The sequence below is a fragment of the Podarcis melisellensis genome (assembly GCF_964234715.1).
Source record: "Podarcis melisellensis genome assembly, chromosome: 13".
Lineage (NCBI taxonomy): Eukaryota > Metazoa > Chordata > Lepidosauria > Squamata > Lacertidae > Podarcis > Podarcis melisellensis.
In genome coordinates this window covers 11,395,776-11,413,605 of record NC_138545.1, presented here as the reverse complement: position 1 = coordinate 11,413,605, position 17,830 = coordinate 11,395,776, and the positions used below count along the sequence as shown (strand labels likewise).

Genomic DNA, 17,830 nt, shown 5'->3' with positions numbered 1-17,830 from the left:
ACTGCTTCCTTGTGGCGTTCCACCAACCTCCCCCACCCCCAGCCCCATAATATGTGGGTCGAAGATGACAGGCTGTTGGTGCCTCTGTCTCTAACAAAACGTTGCCCGTTCAGGATGTGTTTTCAGTGCCTCCCTCTCTCAGCATGGCCCAGCCAGCTGCAGATACCATTGTTTTATCAGTAGCACAATCATTCTCTAAACATTTTTTAGTCCCTTCCTCAAATCAAGGCACCTCTGGGGTTTTTTCCTACAAATATATGTACTGCTGCTGTTCTGGTTTTGCCCCAGGTCTTCACTCTTTCCTTCCGACCACCTTTTGTATGAGCTTAGGAGTGTCTTTGTTACACCAAAGCTGCATTTTGTGAAAGAATGCCTCTGAGCAACTGCAGAGTCTTTTTCATCTATAATTCCCAACCGCATGCAGTTGAGGATCTAAGTGGAAGGTGTTTCTTTGTTTCATTGCATCATTTTTTTAAAAAAAAAAAAGAGGCAGGGGGAGGATGAAGGGAAAAAACCTCTCTTTCTACAGGCACAGGGTAAAATCAGTATTAAGGGAGAAGTAAGTTAATGAGAGGTAACCTATTAATTCCCACGGAAGGGGAAAGGGGCTTGTCTATACATTTCAAGTTTACCTATACCATACATTTAAAGCTGGTTATAGCACTTGAAAAGTCATGCTCACCCAAAGAATCCTGGGAGCTGTAGTTTGCTGATGGTGCTGGGAATTATAGCTCTGGAGGCAAACTACAGTTCCCATGATTCATTGGTGGAAGCCCTTGTGCTTTAAATATATGGTGTGGTCTTCCTCCCTGCATACAGCTACAGTTCCCAGCGTAGTTTAACAATCAGTCCCTCATCCTAGTGAACTCCGGAAATTGGGGCTCTGTGTGTGTGTCTCCCAACAATTCTCAGCACCCTTAACAAACTATAGTTCCTAGGTTTATTTTGTGAGGGTGAGCCATGGTTTAAAAAAGTGGTATAAGAGTGCTGTAAATGTTTGGTGTGGAAGTGGCCTAACCTCGAGGTGGAACAGCAACAGGGACAGCTTGCCTTATGCTGCAGCAGGGGTCCCTTTGATGCTTGATTTTTTAAAGTATTTTAAACACTGTGATCAAGGCAGCACCTACTCAGACACACACACACGCACCTCTCTTAGGGCATCTGCAAAGTGTGACTAATGTCTTTTTAGCAGTATGTGGAAAACGTGGTTGCTTGGGGGCGGGAGGGAGGAATGTTTTTTCCATTTGTCAGCATGCCTAAGCCAGGAGCTCCCCTCCCCCGGGGTGAGGCGAAAAGGCCTGGCTGGCACTTCTGAGACAGGGGCCTTGCGTAATCTCCCATAATCCTGTGGGCTTTTCTTTTTGGCCCTCACCCTAGCCTGGCTGGTTGGGTGGACATGCGTCAGCTGCTTCCTGTACAAAGCGTGCATTAAGTTATTGGCGTGGCTGTTCCACAGAACACCAAATAAATCTACCTTTTATACTAGACTCTTTTCTGTCCACAGCTTTGAGGGACGCCGGAGGGAAGAGGCGATCCCTTGCTTTAAGGGAAGCGCTTTGGCCTAAGATCTCTCAGTCAAATGTGTGAGAAAGACACTCATGAGCATTGGGGCCTAAGGAACCATTTCCTTGTGAAGATCTGAGGCAGCCTTGTGTCAAGTCCAACTGCTGGTCTATAGAACCTGAAAATGTCCGCTCCAAATTATAACCAGAGGCACACCCTTCCTCCCCACTGGCTTGCTTTCAAAAGTGTCTGTGAATTGGATTCACTAGGGGTGTCCTACAGATATTTCTGGACTACAACAGGAGCGGGAGGGACCAATGTGGCCCTCCAGGCATCTCTTAATTGACCCCTGGAACAGTCCCCAGACTGCACGCTCCTCACTTGTCCTGCTTTGCCCCGAATGTTTTTGCCTGGCCCGAACTTTGACAATGCCTCTTCTTGGCTGGAAGATGTGGGAGTGTGTTTGGAAACTAAGCCTGCATTAAAACAGCAACATTTATGTTCCATACACACACACACACACACACACACACACACACGGCAAAGGAATGTATGAACCAGTGTGGTGTAGTGGTTAAGAGCGGTGGACTCGTAATCTGGGGAACCGGGTTCGATTCCCTCTCCTCCACATGCAGCTGCTGGGTGACCTTGGGCTAGTCACACTTCTTTGAAGTCTCTCAGCCCCACTCACCTCACAGAGTGTTTGTTGTGGGGGAGGAAGGGAAAGGAGAATGTTAGACGCTTTGAGACTCCTTCGGGTAGTGATAAAGCGGGATATCAAATCCAAACTCCTCTTCTTCTTCTTCCCATTGACGCAGCACCCAATAACACACACAATAGCCGCTGACAGCCTCTTCCCCTGCCCCCTGGATGACAGCTCTCATCAGCCTTGCCCACTTTAATAATGTGTTGGCCGGGGCTGATGGGAATTGCAGTCCAAGACATCTGGCAGGCAGCAGGTTATCAAAAGCATATTGCTCTAGCAGAATAGGCTTTCCTCATCTGGATGCCTGTTCCAGCTAGAAGGAGACCAGTCCAGCAACTCACACAGAGACACACTTGCCAACCTCCCGTTGAAAGCAACCACTCCTGCTGCTGTGTTTCTGCACCTGAAGGAGTTGAAAAATCCACTAGCACCCAATGCTGACATTGCAGAATGGCCCCCTCTCTCGGGACAGGCTGATTGAGCCTTGTCCTTTTCCAGACTAATGGATCCAAAATAGCAGGTCCTCCCCCTGTTTGTCTGGAAAGGGAGGGGGCTTGAGCTCAGAAGAATCTTTAAATGTCGGAAACAGCAAGCCTAAAGGTCAGAAGAGCCACTGGTACAGTAGTGGATACTATAGGGCTGGCTAAGACAGTGTTCTCATGTCCCCATGGACGTAGGAAAAAGTAATGTCACCAGTATTTTAAAAGGATCTGCAAACACCAGAGAAGGAGCCGCTTGCAGGCAGAGAAAAACCCCATTGCCACAATGTTCTTCCATCATCTTCATTTTTTTAAAAAAGCAATTCCGATAGAAAAACACAAAACGAAAACAAAAAGACAACAGTGCAGGCAAATATGGTACAGAATAAGTTAAACATCTTTTTCGTCCGCACCTCCTTGATGCTACCAGAGCTGGTGGGGGTGCAGAAATCTCCTCCTCTAGGATATAGGAGTTAAGAGGCTGTCATATATAATAAATAGAAGCCAGTCCGTGGCCACGTTTCCAGGGTGGAAGCAGGGAAGTAGACGCAAGAAAAGCTGAGGAAACTCTGGCAGGCTTGCAACATTGGCGGTAGGGAAATGCATTTGGAGGTGGGGGGGGGGGAAGCAGATCAGACGCCAGCGCCAGAGGAGAAGAAATGAGTGGCCGGGTCCTGAAAAGTGGGCAGAGCCAGGAGGCCCCAATCCCCTGCAAGGGCTAAAGGAGAAGCGGGAGCGCTAGTTGGCAAGGAGCATAGCCGCTGAGGTAGAGAGAGGGCCCTGAGGCGAAGAACAGCAGGGAGAGTCTCTGCAATATTAGCAGAGATCGATGGCACCAAGAGGAAGGGATTCCCCACTTTTGCAAAAGGTAAATCCCAGGTTCCTAACATGGCCTGGTAGGAAAAGGCACAGCCAACCCCGCAGTTAGGGCACCCTTGAGCCAGGGGTAGGGTGTGGGAAGCAGCATCAGGCCCACGAGGCCTTGGGGCAGGTTCTGGGTCGGTTTACCCACACGTGGAATTGACTGACCCTCTGTATCCAGAGGAGGATGGGGGCTGTGTGCAAATCGTGCTCCAGCTTGCTGGCAAAGAAGGTGCTGTGTTCAAGCATCCGGTTCTGGGAAGGGGGCGGACTACACTTGCAATCCTGCTTTCAAACGGAGTGCCCACCTCCCGCATTGTTAACAGGCGTTGGCAAAGGGAGGCTCCAGCTAGCTGCTCCTCTCCGTGTGAAAAAGGGACCCGGTCTTTGCAAGCACGTAAATTCAACCCTCTGAGCGCAGGAGGTAAAAGTAAAGGGACCCCTGACCATTAGGTCCAGTCGTGGCCGACTCTGGGGTTGCAGCGCTCATCTCGCTTTATTGGCCGAGGGAGCCGGCGTACAGCTTCCGGGTCATGTGGCCAGCATGACTAAGCCGCTTCTGGCAAACCAGAGCAGCGCACGGAAACGCCGTTTACCCCCCCCCCCCCGGGGTGGTACCTATTTATCTACTTGCACTTAGACGTGCTTTCGAACTGCTAGTTTGGAAGGAGCAGGGACCGAGCAACGGGAGCTCACCCCATTGCGGGGATTCGAACCACAGACCTTCTGATTGGCAAGTCCTAGGCTCTGTTATTTAGACCACAGTGCCACCCGCGCAGACAGGAAAAAATATCCCCTGTGCTGACAAAGTTTGTCATTGCGGGTGCCCCTGAATCATCTACCTCAATGCATCTGGCCTGACAATGATGCCACAGGTGTGGGTGGGGTGATCTGGCTTTTTCCCATGCAGCGTTGCTGGAGGCAGCCCACCCACCGCATCCCTCCCTCTGGCTGAGGAAGTTGGCTGTTGAGCTTCCCCACCAAGCAGGACAAGTGCTGAAGAGTTCAGATGAGTTTGTAGTCGAGCCAGCCGTAAGTGGCTCTGTGCACAGTGCAATGAAGCTGAAGATGCTGGCAACACCGCCCTCTTCTGGCAAACAGCAGGCAAAGCAGGCAGGTTGGGTGGTGTGCCTCTGATGCCTCTGGTGGCCCGCTTGTGGCATTACAGTCTATGTCCAGCGAGAAGCATTGTGGGCTTGTGCTATAAATTGGTCTTCCTCCCCTCTAGCGCCACCTACTGCTGCCATCTTTGGTGCCCCCCTTTGTGGCAGTGCTTCTCCTGCCCTGAGCAGAGCTGGTGTTGCTCTTAGTCTGAGCCCAGTAGTGGGATAAACATCCTCGTTCCGTGGCTCTGTGCCCGCCGCCTCAGGCCGAACTGTACTTGCTCTTCGTGTGGCTGGTGCGCGTCAGCTGGAGTTGGCGGGCGGCCTGCAGGACGCGGTAGCGCTCGCGGAGGTTGCGCCGCCGCACGTGCTCATTCGTGATCTCCTGCACGTAGCGCGAGGGGAACCAGCCCTTCTTGCCGTCGGTCAGGCGGACGCCCTCATACCAGCCTACAAGGGGGGAGGAAAAGGGAAGGAGACCCGTCAGCCTCTCGCTTCCTGTCCGCCCCTTTCCTCGCCTTCAAAGCCACTGGGAGGGTTGTTCTCTCAGGAGTTGAATTTGAAGCTTCTAGAAGCTTCCAGAATCACTGCTGCTTTGCAGGAAGGGTGGGGTCAGAATGCAGCATATCAATAAAGTATGTGGGCCCTAGATTGCAGGGAGTGTGTGTGTGTCAAAAACTGAATGAGGACCGCCTTGTAAGGACTTAAGAAGAGTTTTGATGGACTAGCCCAGTAGTTCATATTGTCTTGTTCTCTCAGATGCCCTGTGAAAAGGCCAGAAGATGGGTCTGAGCACAGCCAAATGCTTCCCACCTGCGTTTTCCAGGAACTGGGATTCAAAACCATATGTTGCCTCTGGGTGCAAATTCCATATTTTTAACTACCTTAAACATGGCATTAGTAAAGGTAAAGGGACCCCTGACCGTTAGGTCCAGTCGTGACCGACTCTGGGGTTGCGGCGCTCATCTTGCTTTACTGGCCGAGGGAGCTGGCAAAAAGCTTCTGGGTCATGTGGCCAGCATGACGAAGCCGCTTCTGGTGAACCAGAGCAGCTTACGGAAACGCTGTTTACCTTCCCGCCGGAGCAGGGACCGAGCAATGGGAGCTCACCCCGTCGCGGGGATTCGAACTGCCAACCTTCTGATCGGCAAGTCCTAGGCTCTGTGGTTTAACCCACAGCACCACCCACATCCAGCTAAACATGGCATTAACCTACCTAAATTACCTTAAACATGGCATACCTTCTGTGGTGAATACCTTCCCCCTTCCCCTTTATCTATCTGGGATAAGTGACACTTTTGCAGACTGATTCGATAACTCCACACACGTCGCTATTAAACGGACACGCATTTCGAAATTAAACACACACATACCCTCATTGGTTTTGCGTAGCACATTGACAATGTCCGTAGGCTCTAGGCTCAGTTCGTCGGCCTGGGCAGCAGAGTAGGTCTCAATGCACTGCACCTGAGGGCAGTCTGTGAGGAAAGAGGGAAGGAAGGAGGGTGAAAGAAGGAAAGAACGAAAAAGAGGCATTGGCATAGGGTACAGGGAGGTTTACAGATATAGGTGAAAATGATCTTCCTATAATTGGACACACAGTCATGGAGGAAGGAACACACACATCCACAAAAATAGTTCCAGGGGGAAGCAAATTAAACACTGAGAGTACGTTGGACACAGACCTGTTCCTCACCAAAAACAATGAGAATACAGTGGTGCCTCGCAAGACGAAATTAATTCGTTCCGCAAGTCTCTTCGTCTTGCGAGTTTTTTGTCTTGCGATGCACGGTTTTCCATAGGAATGCATTGAAAATCAATTAATGCGTTCCTATGGAAAACGCCTTCCCCCGACCTCTTCTGGCGGGCGGCAATTTAAAATCGCCCGGGACAGCGGAGGACTTCTCCGCTGTCCGGGGCGATTTAAAAGCCCCTGGGAAGGCAGGCAGGGGGGACAAAGGCTTTCTCGCCCCGCCGCTCGGCTTCGGGACATCGTTCCGATGCCGGGCGGCGGGGGGAGGCTTTCTCGCCCGGCCGCCCGGCTTCGGGACATCGTTCCGATGCCGGGCGGCTGGGGGATTCGTTCCTGCCCCACCGCCCGGCATCGGGACGATGCCCCGATGCCGGGCGGCGGGGGGAGGCGTTCCTGCCCCACCGCCCGGCATCGGGACGATGCCCCGATGCCGGGCGGCGGGGGGAGGCGTTCCTGCCCCACTGCCCGGCATCGGGACGATGCCCCGATGCCGGGCGGCGGGGGGAGGCGTTCCTGCCCCACTGCCCGGCATCGGGACGATGCCCCGAAGCCGGGCGGCTGGGGGAGGCTTTCCCGCCCGGCCGCCCGGCTTCGGGACATCGTTCCGATGCCGGGCGGCTGGGGGAGGCGTTCCTGCCCCACCGCCCGGCATCGGGACGATGCCCCGATGCCGGGCGGCGGGGGGAGGCGTTCCTGCCCCACCGCCCGGCATCGGGACGATGCCCCGAAGCCGGGCGGCTGGGGGAGGCGTTCCTGCCCCACTTCCCGGCATCGGGACGATGCCCCGAAGCCGGGCGGCGGGGGGAGGCTTTCCCGCCCGGCCGCCCGGCTTCGGGACATCGTTCCGATGCCGGGCGGCTGGGGGAGGCGTTCCTGCCCCACCGCCCGGCATCGGGACGATGCCCCGAAGCCGGGCGGCTGGGGGAGGCGTTCCTGCCCCACTTCCCGGCATCGGGACGATGCCCCGAAGCCGGGCGGCGGGGGGAGGCTTTCCCGCCCGGCCGCCCGGCTTCGGGACATTGTTCCGATGACGGGCGGCTGGGGGAGGCGTTCCTGCCCCACCGCCCGGCATCGGGACGATGCCCCTAAGCCGGGCGGCGGGGGGAGGCTTTCCCGCCCGGCCGCCCGGCTTCGGGACATCGTTCCGATGCCGGGCGGCTGGGGGAGGCGTTCCTGCCCCACCGCCCGGCATCGGGACGATGCCCCGAAGCCGGGCGGCGGGGGGAGGCTTCAAAAGCCGTCCGGGGGCTTTTAAATCGCCCCGGACAGTCCCGGGGCGATTTAAAAGCCCCCGGTTAGGCAGGCAGGGGGGGCAAAAGTCTTTGCCCCCCCTGCCTGCCTTCAAAAGCCGTCCGGGATAGCGGGAAGCGCTTCCCTGCTATCCCGGACCGCTTTTAAAATGCTGGCGGTGGGGAGCAAAGCCTTTCGCCCCCGCCGTCCTTCCTGGACCTCTTCTGAAGTCCGGAGGGGGGGGGAAGGCTTTGCTCCCCACCGCCAGCATTTAAAAAAAGGTCCCCGAGATTTCCCTATGGGCTTTCGTCTTGCGATGCAAGCCCATAGGGAAAATCGTCTAGCGAAGCGTCGCAAAAACCGAAAAACCCTTTCGTCTTGCGGGTTTTTCGTCTTGCGAGGCATTCGTCTAGCGGGGCACCACTGTAGTACATTTTGCCTTGTACTGCAGGTTCTACAGATGCTAGAAACTTGCTCTCTTTTTCTTATTTAAAAACCAAAAAATGAACACTGGGAATCTGGGGATTATGGTTCATAGCCAGGAAGGGGAAGAGGGTCTTTCTCTCAAAAAATAACTTACTAGTTACCAGTAATTGAAGGGAACCGCAGCTCTAAGGTGAGGGCGTCATTTTACATTGGTGAGCTTGTGCAGCTTACAATTGTGAGGCTTACACAGACCATGAAGAAAAACATTTCCTGTCACAGTTTGCTGCTGATCTATAATTTTAAATCTCGATGTGGTTTTCGTTATGTATGCTGTGTATAATTGTTGTAAACCAACTTGGTATTTTTTAAAAAAATGGAATCGTGGTATACAAGTATTTTTATAAACAAATCCAAGAAAATCAATGTACATGGGGGCTGACCAAAATCCCCCTCCCAGCACCACCATCCTGATTCAAATCCCACCTCTGAAGCAGTTAGCGCGTCGGGCTATGTACACACTACACACCCTTCAAGCACATTCAAGGAAGACTCTTTCCCCTCAAAGAATTCTGGGCCCTGTAGTTTACCCCTCACAGAGTTACAATCCCCAGCAAATCCTAACATACTACGACGCCCAGAATTCTTTGAGGGAATGAACGGGCTTTGAATGGACTCTAGAGGCATAGTGTGTACACAGCCTCAGACCAAGACCTGGGAGACCCGAGTTCAAATTCTTGCATGGCAGTGAAGCTCAGGTGGGTGATACTAAGCCAGACACCTCCTCTAAGCCTAACCTATCTCAGAAGGTTGTCAGGAGGATAAAATTTGGAGTGGGGGTGGGGAACACACACACTCCTTTGAGGTCCTTGGAAGAAAGGTGGGATCTAAATGTAACAAGAAAGCAAATAAATTCTGCTGGCAGTAATGACAAGAGCGGATTTGAGGCAGTGTGTACATGAAACCAATGTGTCTCACCCCAGTCCTCATAGATGGTTTCCTGTTTGCCAACCGACTGGGATTCATGGCGAGGGAAAGCACCCGTCCAGCGGTGCATATCTGACCTGAAACCAAATGACAAATCCATGAAAAGCACCTTTCGCCATGGTGGGCTGGTTCTGGAAGAGGTGAGGCAATTGCGGTCCTGCAAGAATGTTTTTTTGGAAAGTGATTCGATGCATCAGAACCATAGGGAAGCCCCTGGGCAGAGTTTGCACGCAATGCAAAGCCATGGTGTAAGAAACCACGGTTGAATCAACCATAGGTGTGCATCATGTACGAACCAGGACTTTAGCTAGTTGTCATTTTCTTCCCGAATCCCACGCCCAGCCTGATCTCCACCACTCACTGTGTTGGGGCCCGGCAGAGCCGGTCACTGCTCCGTCCTTGATGGTTCTCCAGCAGCGTCAGGTAGAAGCTGTTCTCCGCGCTGTGGCTTGTGGAGGATTCGCAGCAGCCCTGGGCCTGGACGAGAGAGCGGTGGGCATAATCCAGCACCACAAAGCGCTCTGAACTGCAGGAGAGGGTGAAGCAGAGGAGAAAACCTATAGCAGAGGGACTGCTAAGCCGCAATGTGCACATATAAGCCCTTTCTTTACAGAAAACATCATCTTGGAAAATGGCTGCTGTTCCTTCAGCAAAGTGGAATAAATAGACTGGTGTGTGCATTGCCATGTTTACACCCCACAAGCAGCCAACACTTGGGCAATCACCACTCTTATTATTACAGTCAAACCTTGGTTGTCAAATGTAATCCATTCCGGAAGACCGTTTGACTTCTGAAGCGTTCGACAACTGAAAACTGAAAGCAGAAGCCTCAATACAATAGGGTAGCATGTTCAGTAGCACATTCAGCTTCCGAAAATCATTCGAAAACTGGAACTTTTACTCCTGGGTTTTCGGCGTTCAGGAACCGAGGTTTGACTGTACAGTGGTACCTCGGTTTAAGAACAGTCCTGTTTACAAATGATTCGGTTTACGAACTCCGCAAAGCCGGAAGTAGTGTCCTAGTTTGCGAACTTTACCTCAGTCTAAGAACGGAAGCCAAATGGTGAAAGGGCACCAGGAGGCCTCATTAGGGAAAGCGCGCCTTGGTTTAAGAACGGTTTCGGTTTAAGAACAGACTTCTGGAACGGATTAAGTTCGTAAACCGAACTTACTATGTTTAAAGTTTCTGGTCCTTGAGAATAAAGCAACAGGCTTAAAATTACAGTGGTACCTCGGGTTACATACGCTTCAGGTTACACACTCTGCTAGCCCAGAAATAGTGCTTCAGGTTAAGAACTTTGCTTCAGGATGAGAACAGAAATCATGCTCTGGCGGCGTGGCAGCAGCAGGAGGCCCCATTAGCTAAAGTGGTGCTTCAGGTTAAGAACAGTTTCAGGTTAAGAACGGACCTCCGGAACGAATTAAGTACTTAACCTGAGGTACCACTGTAGTATAACTGCATCACAGGCTGCAGGCTTTCAGCTACCTGATTCTGCTTCTCTGCCCCATGAGTCACTTCTTAAGATCCCTTCCCTTCCCCATATTGTCCCTGTCCAAAATTTGCATGCCCTTTCCTTTGTTGGGGGGCCAAGCACACCCACCTACTCAACCACTCCTTGCCAAGGAGAAAAAAATCCAGCGTGTTAGCTCAGCCTGGTGCTGATACCACCAAGATCATGGGACTGAACCCCATACAAGCCAAGAGTCGTAGATCAGAGCATCTGACTTGCATGCAGAAGACCCCAGGGCTTAATCCCCAGCATCTCCAGGTAGGGCTGGGAATAAGTCTCCTGTCTGAAACTCTGGAGAGCCCTTGCACATAATACCAAGGGAGATGGGCCAAGAGTCTGATTGACTCCGCTGTAAGGCAGCTCCCTGTTTTTCAGCTCACCTCTTCCGCTGGGTGATGAGCAGCAGGTCGTTGAAGAGGTACAAGTAAATGGGGACCAGTTTGGGCTTGGTGCCAAAGATGGTGCCCCGGTGAACCACCTCCAGCAGCTCGCCCTGTTTCAGCAGCTGCCGGCTCTGGGAGATGATGGGAACTGCCTGGATCAAAGAGAAATCAAAGCAGAATTGAAGCTCCCAAAACAGGCCACCAACTTGGATTACTGTATTTTTTGCTCTATAAGACGCACCTAGTTTTTGGAGGAGGAAAACAAGAAAAAAAATATTCTGAATCTCAGAAGCCAGAACAGCAAGAGGGATCCGATGCACAGTGAAAGCAGCAATCCCTCTTGCTCTTCTGGCTTCTGGGATAGCCGTGCAGCCTGCATTCACTCCATAAGACGCACACACATTTCCCCTTACTTTTTAGGAGGGAAAAAGTGAGTCTTATAGAGCAAAAAATACAGTACTTTCTGCTGAGCATTTGACATGTACGTGGGTGTGGGGGTGTGGGTGTTCAAGTGTCAGGTCAAATGTTTTTTAGACAGCATTAACTTCATCCGATCAAACACAAAGGTGCTTTAATTATTTACAGGTTTTACACTTACACTAATTATAATTTTTTTAAAAGACAACAACAACTGCTATTGTGAAACAATGAAATTAACTTTTTCTTTCCTCTAAGCAATGGGAAGTACCGTACTTTTCCGTGTATAGGACTATGGTTTTTTCTTTAAAAATCATGCTAAAAAGTGGGGGCCGTCTTATACATGGGCAGTGCATAGGGTGGACGTTTGATTGGTTGCTTCCAAGGCAGTCAGCGGCTATTGGGCGTGTTATTGGCTGCTGCGTCAATGGGTAGAAGAAGAAGAGGAGTTTGGATTTGATATCCCACTTTATCACTACCCTAGGGAGTCTCAAAGTGGCTAACATTCTCCTATCCCTTCCTTCCCCACAACAAACACTCTGTGAGGTGAGTGGGGCTGAGAGACTTCAGAGAAGTGTGACTAGCCCAAAGTTGCCCAGCAGCTGCATGTGGAGGAGTGGGGAAGCGAACCCGGTTCACCAGATCACGAGTCTACCCCTCTTAACTACTACACCACACTGGGTAGTGTTGATTGGCCGATGCTCGGTAGGTAGTTGGGCGGTCGATTGGCAATTTATGCAAACGATGTGACAGACAGGAGGCTGATTTAGCAACGCGTATGGGCTTTTGGCAACCCCCCCCCAAAAAAACTCTCAACAGCCCTGGTCAATCCTCCGCAAAAAAAGCTCAACTCTGTGCCATCTCCCCCCATTTTCTTAAATTTGAGTCCCCCAAAATAGGGAGTGTCCTATACATGGGGGCGTCTTATAGACGGAAAAGTACGGTAAGCTTTCTAGAACTGCGAGTGATTAACTAACAGCTCTGGGCTTTCTTTGGCTTTTATCCTGGAACAAGCGGGTCAGCCTTGAGTCACAAATTTTAAAAACATCAAAATTAAAAACAGAAAGAAAGAGAAGCAATGGCAAAGCCTCACTTTTTAATTTTTATTTTTTAAGGGTGGTTGTTCTAAGTGAGTAAGAAGGCCAGTGGGCTAATTTCTCGAGCATCCCTGACATCAAAGTTTCTGGGCGTATTTGACAAAGAGTTGGTGGTCAACCGGCAATATTTAACTGGTCTATTAAGAACAATACAGAGATCCGTCCTGGATCAGGCCAATGGCCCATTTAGTCCAGCATCCTGTTCTCATTTTGGCCAACCAGATGCCTACAGTGGGAAGCCCATTCAGCAGCAGAACCTGAGCACAACAGCATCCTCCCCGCCTGCGGTTTCTGCAACTGGAATTCAGAAGCACACTGCCTCCGACAGGGGTGGTGCTGACCAGCAAGACAACTCAATTAACTAATTAATTAATTAGCTCAAGTAAATTAATTAATTAGCAGAATGTGTATACTGCTTAACTGTAAATAAGATGTTCAAACGGTCCACAATGTCTATTAATAGCATGAATTTTGCAATTATTATTATTATTGCGCTGCTCTTCTTCCAAGGAGCTGAAGGGGGATGGCAGATAGGCAATGTTATTTTCACAACAACCCTGTGAGGTAGGCTAGGCTGAGGGACCCCAGCCCAAGATTGGCCAGTGCGCTTCAAGGCCGAGTGAGGGTTTGAACCCTAAATTCACAGATCGTCAACGCTCCAATCACACGGGTAGCTCACCGATTCCAAGGAACGGGATCAAATGACTTATTGTTTCCAAGGGTTGGGTAAGGCACCGTTGTAAAGGAGAGGGAGATATTCGGAACCAAGCAGAGAAAAATAACGTGATGCGCTCTGTTATGCTGCTTAGCACAATTCGCAAAGAGGAAGAGGCACAGCAATGTTTTCATTCCGCAATTTAGGCAGGCAGAGAGCATCAGGGAAGAGCCATGTGGAGTGAGCCCAAAAGCAAGGCAGAGAGCTGAAGACTTCCTGACCTTAAGCTTGTCAAACTCGATCTTGCTGGCGATGTGGATGAGCTCCTCCATGTGACGCATGCGGCCCACCTCAGAGTTACATTCTTCTATTATCTTGGTCAGAGATGGAGGGTATGGGAAAAGTAGAGAGAGGAAAGAGTCACGTTACTTGTGGTCATCGAGGGGCTGCTGATCTACCGCAAAGGGAAGGGAATGGTTAGGAAACAGGCAGTATTAAAAATACATGCAAATATCTGCAACAAAATGCAGCAGTGTGCAGTGCTCCAGCCAACCACACACATTCCAGGATACTCCATTCCATTCCACTCTTCTTGGCTAGTTTTTCTTCCTTTTTTTTGTACTTCTGCGAAACTTGGGATTTCACCCCAACTCATCTGAAACATCCCTCTTGCTTCACCCTCGGCCCCATTCTGGCTACATAGCCATTGGCATTTAGCACCTGAATATTGGGAAGGAGCAATGGGACGCGGGTGGCGCTGTGGGTTAAACCACAGCACCTAGGACTTGCTGAACAGAAGGTCGGCAGTTTGAATCCCTGCGACGGGGTGAGCTCCCATTGCTCGGTCCCTGCTCCTGCCAACCTAGCAGTTCGAAAGCACGTCAAAGTGCAAGTAGATAAATAGGTACCACTCCGGTGGGAAGGTAAACGGCGTTTCCACGCGCTGCTCTGGTTCGCCAGAAGCGGCTTAGTCATGCTGGCCACATGACCCGGAAGCTGTACGCCGGCTCCCTTGACCAATAAAGCGAGATGAGTGCTGCAACCCCAGAGTCGGCCATGACTGGACCTAATGATCAGGGGTCCCTTTACCTTTATTGGGAAGGAGCAGGATTAAGAAGTGTAATGCAAACAAAGCCACGGCTCAACAGCACATCTAGTGCTTTGGATGGCAAAGATTCCAAGGTCAACAAGGGCATCTCTGGTTTGAAATAATATTTGCTAGCAGCGCTGGAAAAGACCCTGCAGAGCTGCTGCCAATCACAATAGCAGGCTAACAGGTTTGACTCAGTCTGAGATGGCTCCATAAGTTCACATAATCAGTGTCATCCTCACCTTGGAAACAGAGGACAAGGCTTTCATGGCGTTCTGCTCTCGCAATGAGCCTTCTTCTGTCCGACGCAGGATATTCTAGGAGATACAAGTAAATTTAGAGGGGTAGGAAATGGGGCTGGAAGATGGGTTTCAGGTGCACCCTCTGCTCTTAAGCAATTGGACGAACGGGTGGCGCTGTGGGTTTAACCACAGAGCCTAGGGCTTGCCGATCGGAAGGTCGGCGGTTCGAATCCCAGTGACAGGGTGATCTCCCGTTGCTCAGTCCCAGCTCCTGCCCACCTAGCAGTTCGAAAGCACGTCAAAGTGCAAGTAGATAAATAGGTACCGTTCTGGCAGGAAGGTAAACGGCGTTTCTGTGCGCTGCTCTGGTGTGCCAGAAGCGGCTTAGACATGCTGGCCACATGACCCAGAAGCTGTATGCCGGCTCCCTCGGCCAGTAAAGCAAGATGAGCGCCACAACCCCAGAGTCGGCCACGACTGGACCTAATGGTCAGGGGTCTCTTTAACCCCCTCCCACATTGACACATCTGCCACACAACCTCTGAGATTTGCAGAGGATTCTGGGAGAGCATCTCCCATTTGACCAAGGTGCCAACAGCACTTCTGCTGGACCTTGCTGAAGACTTGCACTGAGCGTGCCTTAGAAGACTCTCAACGCTCTCCTGCTACAGCTACAAGTTGCAGGGGAAGATAGATAATGGTTGGCAGATGCTTCCAGCTCTATGATTCTATGGTTCCTTGAATGTCTCCAGAGCCCCCACCTCTATGAGCATCTTGATCCGGGTGATCCTCTGGAAAGGAAGCAGCAGGAAGGACATGAAGGGGAGCCGCTGGCATTGGGGGAGCTCCTGGAGCCGGGTGACGACAATGGCAAACTGGGGGTTCTTCTCCCTGGGAAAGAAGAGAGGAGGCAGGATTGGATCAGGAAAGAAGGCTATGCCTTCCAACTGCAGCGCCACCTAGAGAGGGGAGGATGGAACTTGCCATAGTTATACATGCCCAGGTTACACCCAGACTAGACTACAGCAGCACATTCTACATGGGGCTGCCTTTCAAGATGGTTCAGAAGCTTCCTCTGGTAGAAAACACAGCTGCCTCGTTACTTGAGAGGGGCAAGCAATGGGGGCATATGAAAGCTATTCTGCACCGGCTATGCTGGTTCATTTCCAGAGCTGATTTAAAGCACAGGTGGTTACCTTTAAAGCCCTAAACCAGGGCTAGCCCTCCAGATGTTGTTGAACTGGAGAGCCCCGGCCTATCAGTGTAATAATAATAATAATAATAATAATAATAATAATAATAATATCTATTATTATATTATTATATTATTATATTATTATATTATTATATTATTATATTATTATATTATTATTTATTCCCTGCCTTTCTGCCTGACACAGGACTCAAGGCAGCTTCCCAATAAAAATAAGAACCATTCAAAACATAGAAAAATTGGTAGCCAATACTGAGCTCAATGGACTGAAGGTCTGGCTCCGTATAATGCAGCTTCTTATGAACACACAAGCAAGCAGCTATTCCATCAGGCTGCAGAGCAAAAGAAGAAGAAGGGCCATTTCAGTGCCTCCACTTCTAACCTTGCCTCAACCGTCACATAGCAGGCAGCCATTCCACAGGGCTACCTGAACTGTCTCCGCCCCAGCTGGTCAATATTGGAAGGGTAACTTTAAGAACTGGTGCCTGAGCTTGTTTTCGTCCTCCTCCCTTCTCTCCCCTTTTCCCTTTCATGTCGTCTCTTCTAGATTCTAAGCCTGAGAGGGCAGGGACCATCTTAATGCTGTTTTTCTTTTTCTGAAGCCACTCTGGAATACCTTTCAGCCCAAACAGCATGGTTTTTAAATGCGCTAGATAAAAAACAAAGACACAATCCGAAATTGCTAGACCAACCGCAAAAGAAAGAAAGAAAGAGATTCTTTGGCTAGCGGCTCCCTATTCCCATCGAGACCTTTGAAACTATCAAGAGTCTCCCAACAGAACTCCTTTTGCTTCCTTCTCTCTTTCTGCCACTCACATGAGGCTGCTGTAGGTCTTCTCTTGGTACAGCTGGTTGCGCACATAGTCAATGTAGACCGAGAAGTTTTGCTGTGCGTGTGTCTCCACTATGTCACAGACGTCCGAGATCTGCAGGCTCTCGGCCAGGCGTCCTTCAAGATCATGCAGAAATCTGCCAAAGAGGAAGGACTGGCGTCATGAATAGCCATATATATACACCGTATTTTTCGCCCTATAGGGCGCACTGGCTCATAGGGCGCACCTAGGGGTTTTTTGGGGGGGGGGAATAAAGGGGGAAAAATTATTTTCCCCCAGGTGCGGGGCTGGGGCGGGGGAAGCCCAAGCTTCCCCCGACCCCAGCCACCAGAACAGGCTGCTATCCACAAGCCTTGGAAGCCCAGGGGGAAAGCCTGCATTCGCCCCATAGGACGCACACACATTTCCCTTTCATTTTTGGAGGGGAAAAAGTGAGTCCTATAGGGCGAAAAATACGGTATATATCTGGGACATTCACGAGAAGTGGGGAAGGGGCTGGAGGTCAGTGGCAGAGCACATGCTCTTCATACAGAAGGTCCCATGTTCAAACTCAGGGTTGTAAATGTCCCCAGACTTGATAAAAGGCAGGCTCCTATTCTCTTGCATAATCATAGATCAGTTTCCTTTACTTTTCCGGATAGCCCCATGGCGATATAGGGAAAGGGGACAGAAGAAGGGAAGAGAAAGAGGCGGAGCTGACCTTTCGCTGACCTCCTTGACTTTGCGGATGTTGGAAAAGAGGGTACGGTGCTCGCGCAGAAGGATGGTGGCTGTCAGGTCCCGCGATTCCATAAAGTGCTCGATCAGCAGCAACAGGGAGCGCAGGTAGGATGCCTCGGAGGTCACCACCTCAAAAAGGCTCTGGACATGGCAGAGAGGCAAGAACCATGGAAAGGAGGATCAGTAGGAGGAGATGGGCAGGACTCATCACAACCATGGTTTGCTTCGCCTGTCGCACTACGCCAAACCATAGTTTAGCACGGACGTGCAGGCTGCTGAATGGGAGATTCTGGCTGCTTCAACTCTGGTTATTTTGCTACTGTGCCATGCTGAGCTAGGCAATTATTTGGCTTGGAGTGTTGCTCTCCTGGACAAATCACAAGCTGTAACTCATACAGCAAACCTTGGCAGCAGCTCATGGTTAAGTCTGAAAAGGGCTAAGGCATGAACCAGGTATGGACAACACACAAACCCGAGCTCTTCGTTAGTTCAGCATGGCGCAGCTTCAGAATGACCAGGTTGGAGCAGATTGGATGCAAACTCCTCTCTGGTTTGGAATAGCATGGTGTGCAAACCTAGTGTATGTGATGTGACGGAACACAGCTAATCCTACCTATTCTATTT

At 50.9% G+C, this 17,830-nt stretch overlaps 1 protein-coding gene across 3 annotated transcripts in view; it reads right to left on the bottom strand.

Annotated features, from left to right (window-relative positions):
* Positions 1-4,515: 4,515 nt before the first annotated feature.
* The window catches only part of ARHGEF15 (Rho guanine nucleotide exchange factor 15), a 57,638-nt gene continuing 44,323 nt past the window's right edge, over positions 4,516-17,830 (bottom strand). For all 3 annotated transcript variants that reach the window (XM_081885231.1, XM_081885230.1, XM_081885229.1), the window contains exons 7-16: positions 17,187-17,347; positions 16,470-16,622; positions 15,202-15,331; positions 14,441-14,515; positions 13,390-13,482; positions 10,937-11,091; positions 9,407-9,571; positions 9,037-9,122; positions 6,026-6,130; positions 4,516-5,102 (exon numbers count right to left, since the gene is read on the bottom strand). In XM_081885231.1, the coding sequence (XP_081741357.1) occupies positions 4,915-5,102; positions 6,026-6,130; positions 9,037-9,122; positions 9,407-9,571; positions 10,937-11,091; positions 13,390-13,482; positions 14,441-14,515; positions 15,202-15,331; positions 16,470-16,622; positions 17,187-17,347 (1,311 nt within the window). In that variant the 3' untranslated portion in view covers positions 4,516-4,914. The remainder of the gene's footprint in view (positions 5,103-6,025; positions 6,131-9,036; positions 9,123-9,406; positions 9,572-10,936; positions 11,092-13,389; positions 13,483-14,440; positions 14,516-15,201; positions 15,332-16,469; positions 16,623-17,186; positions 17,348-17,830) is intronic.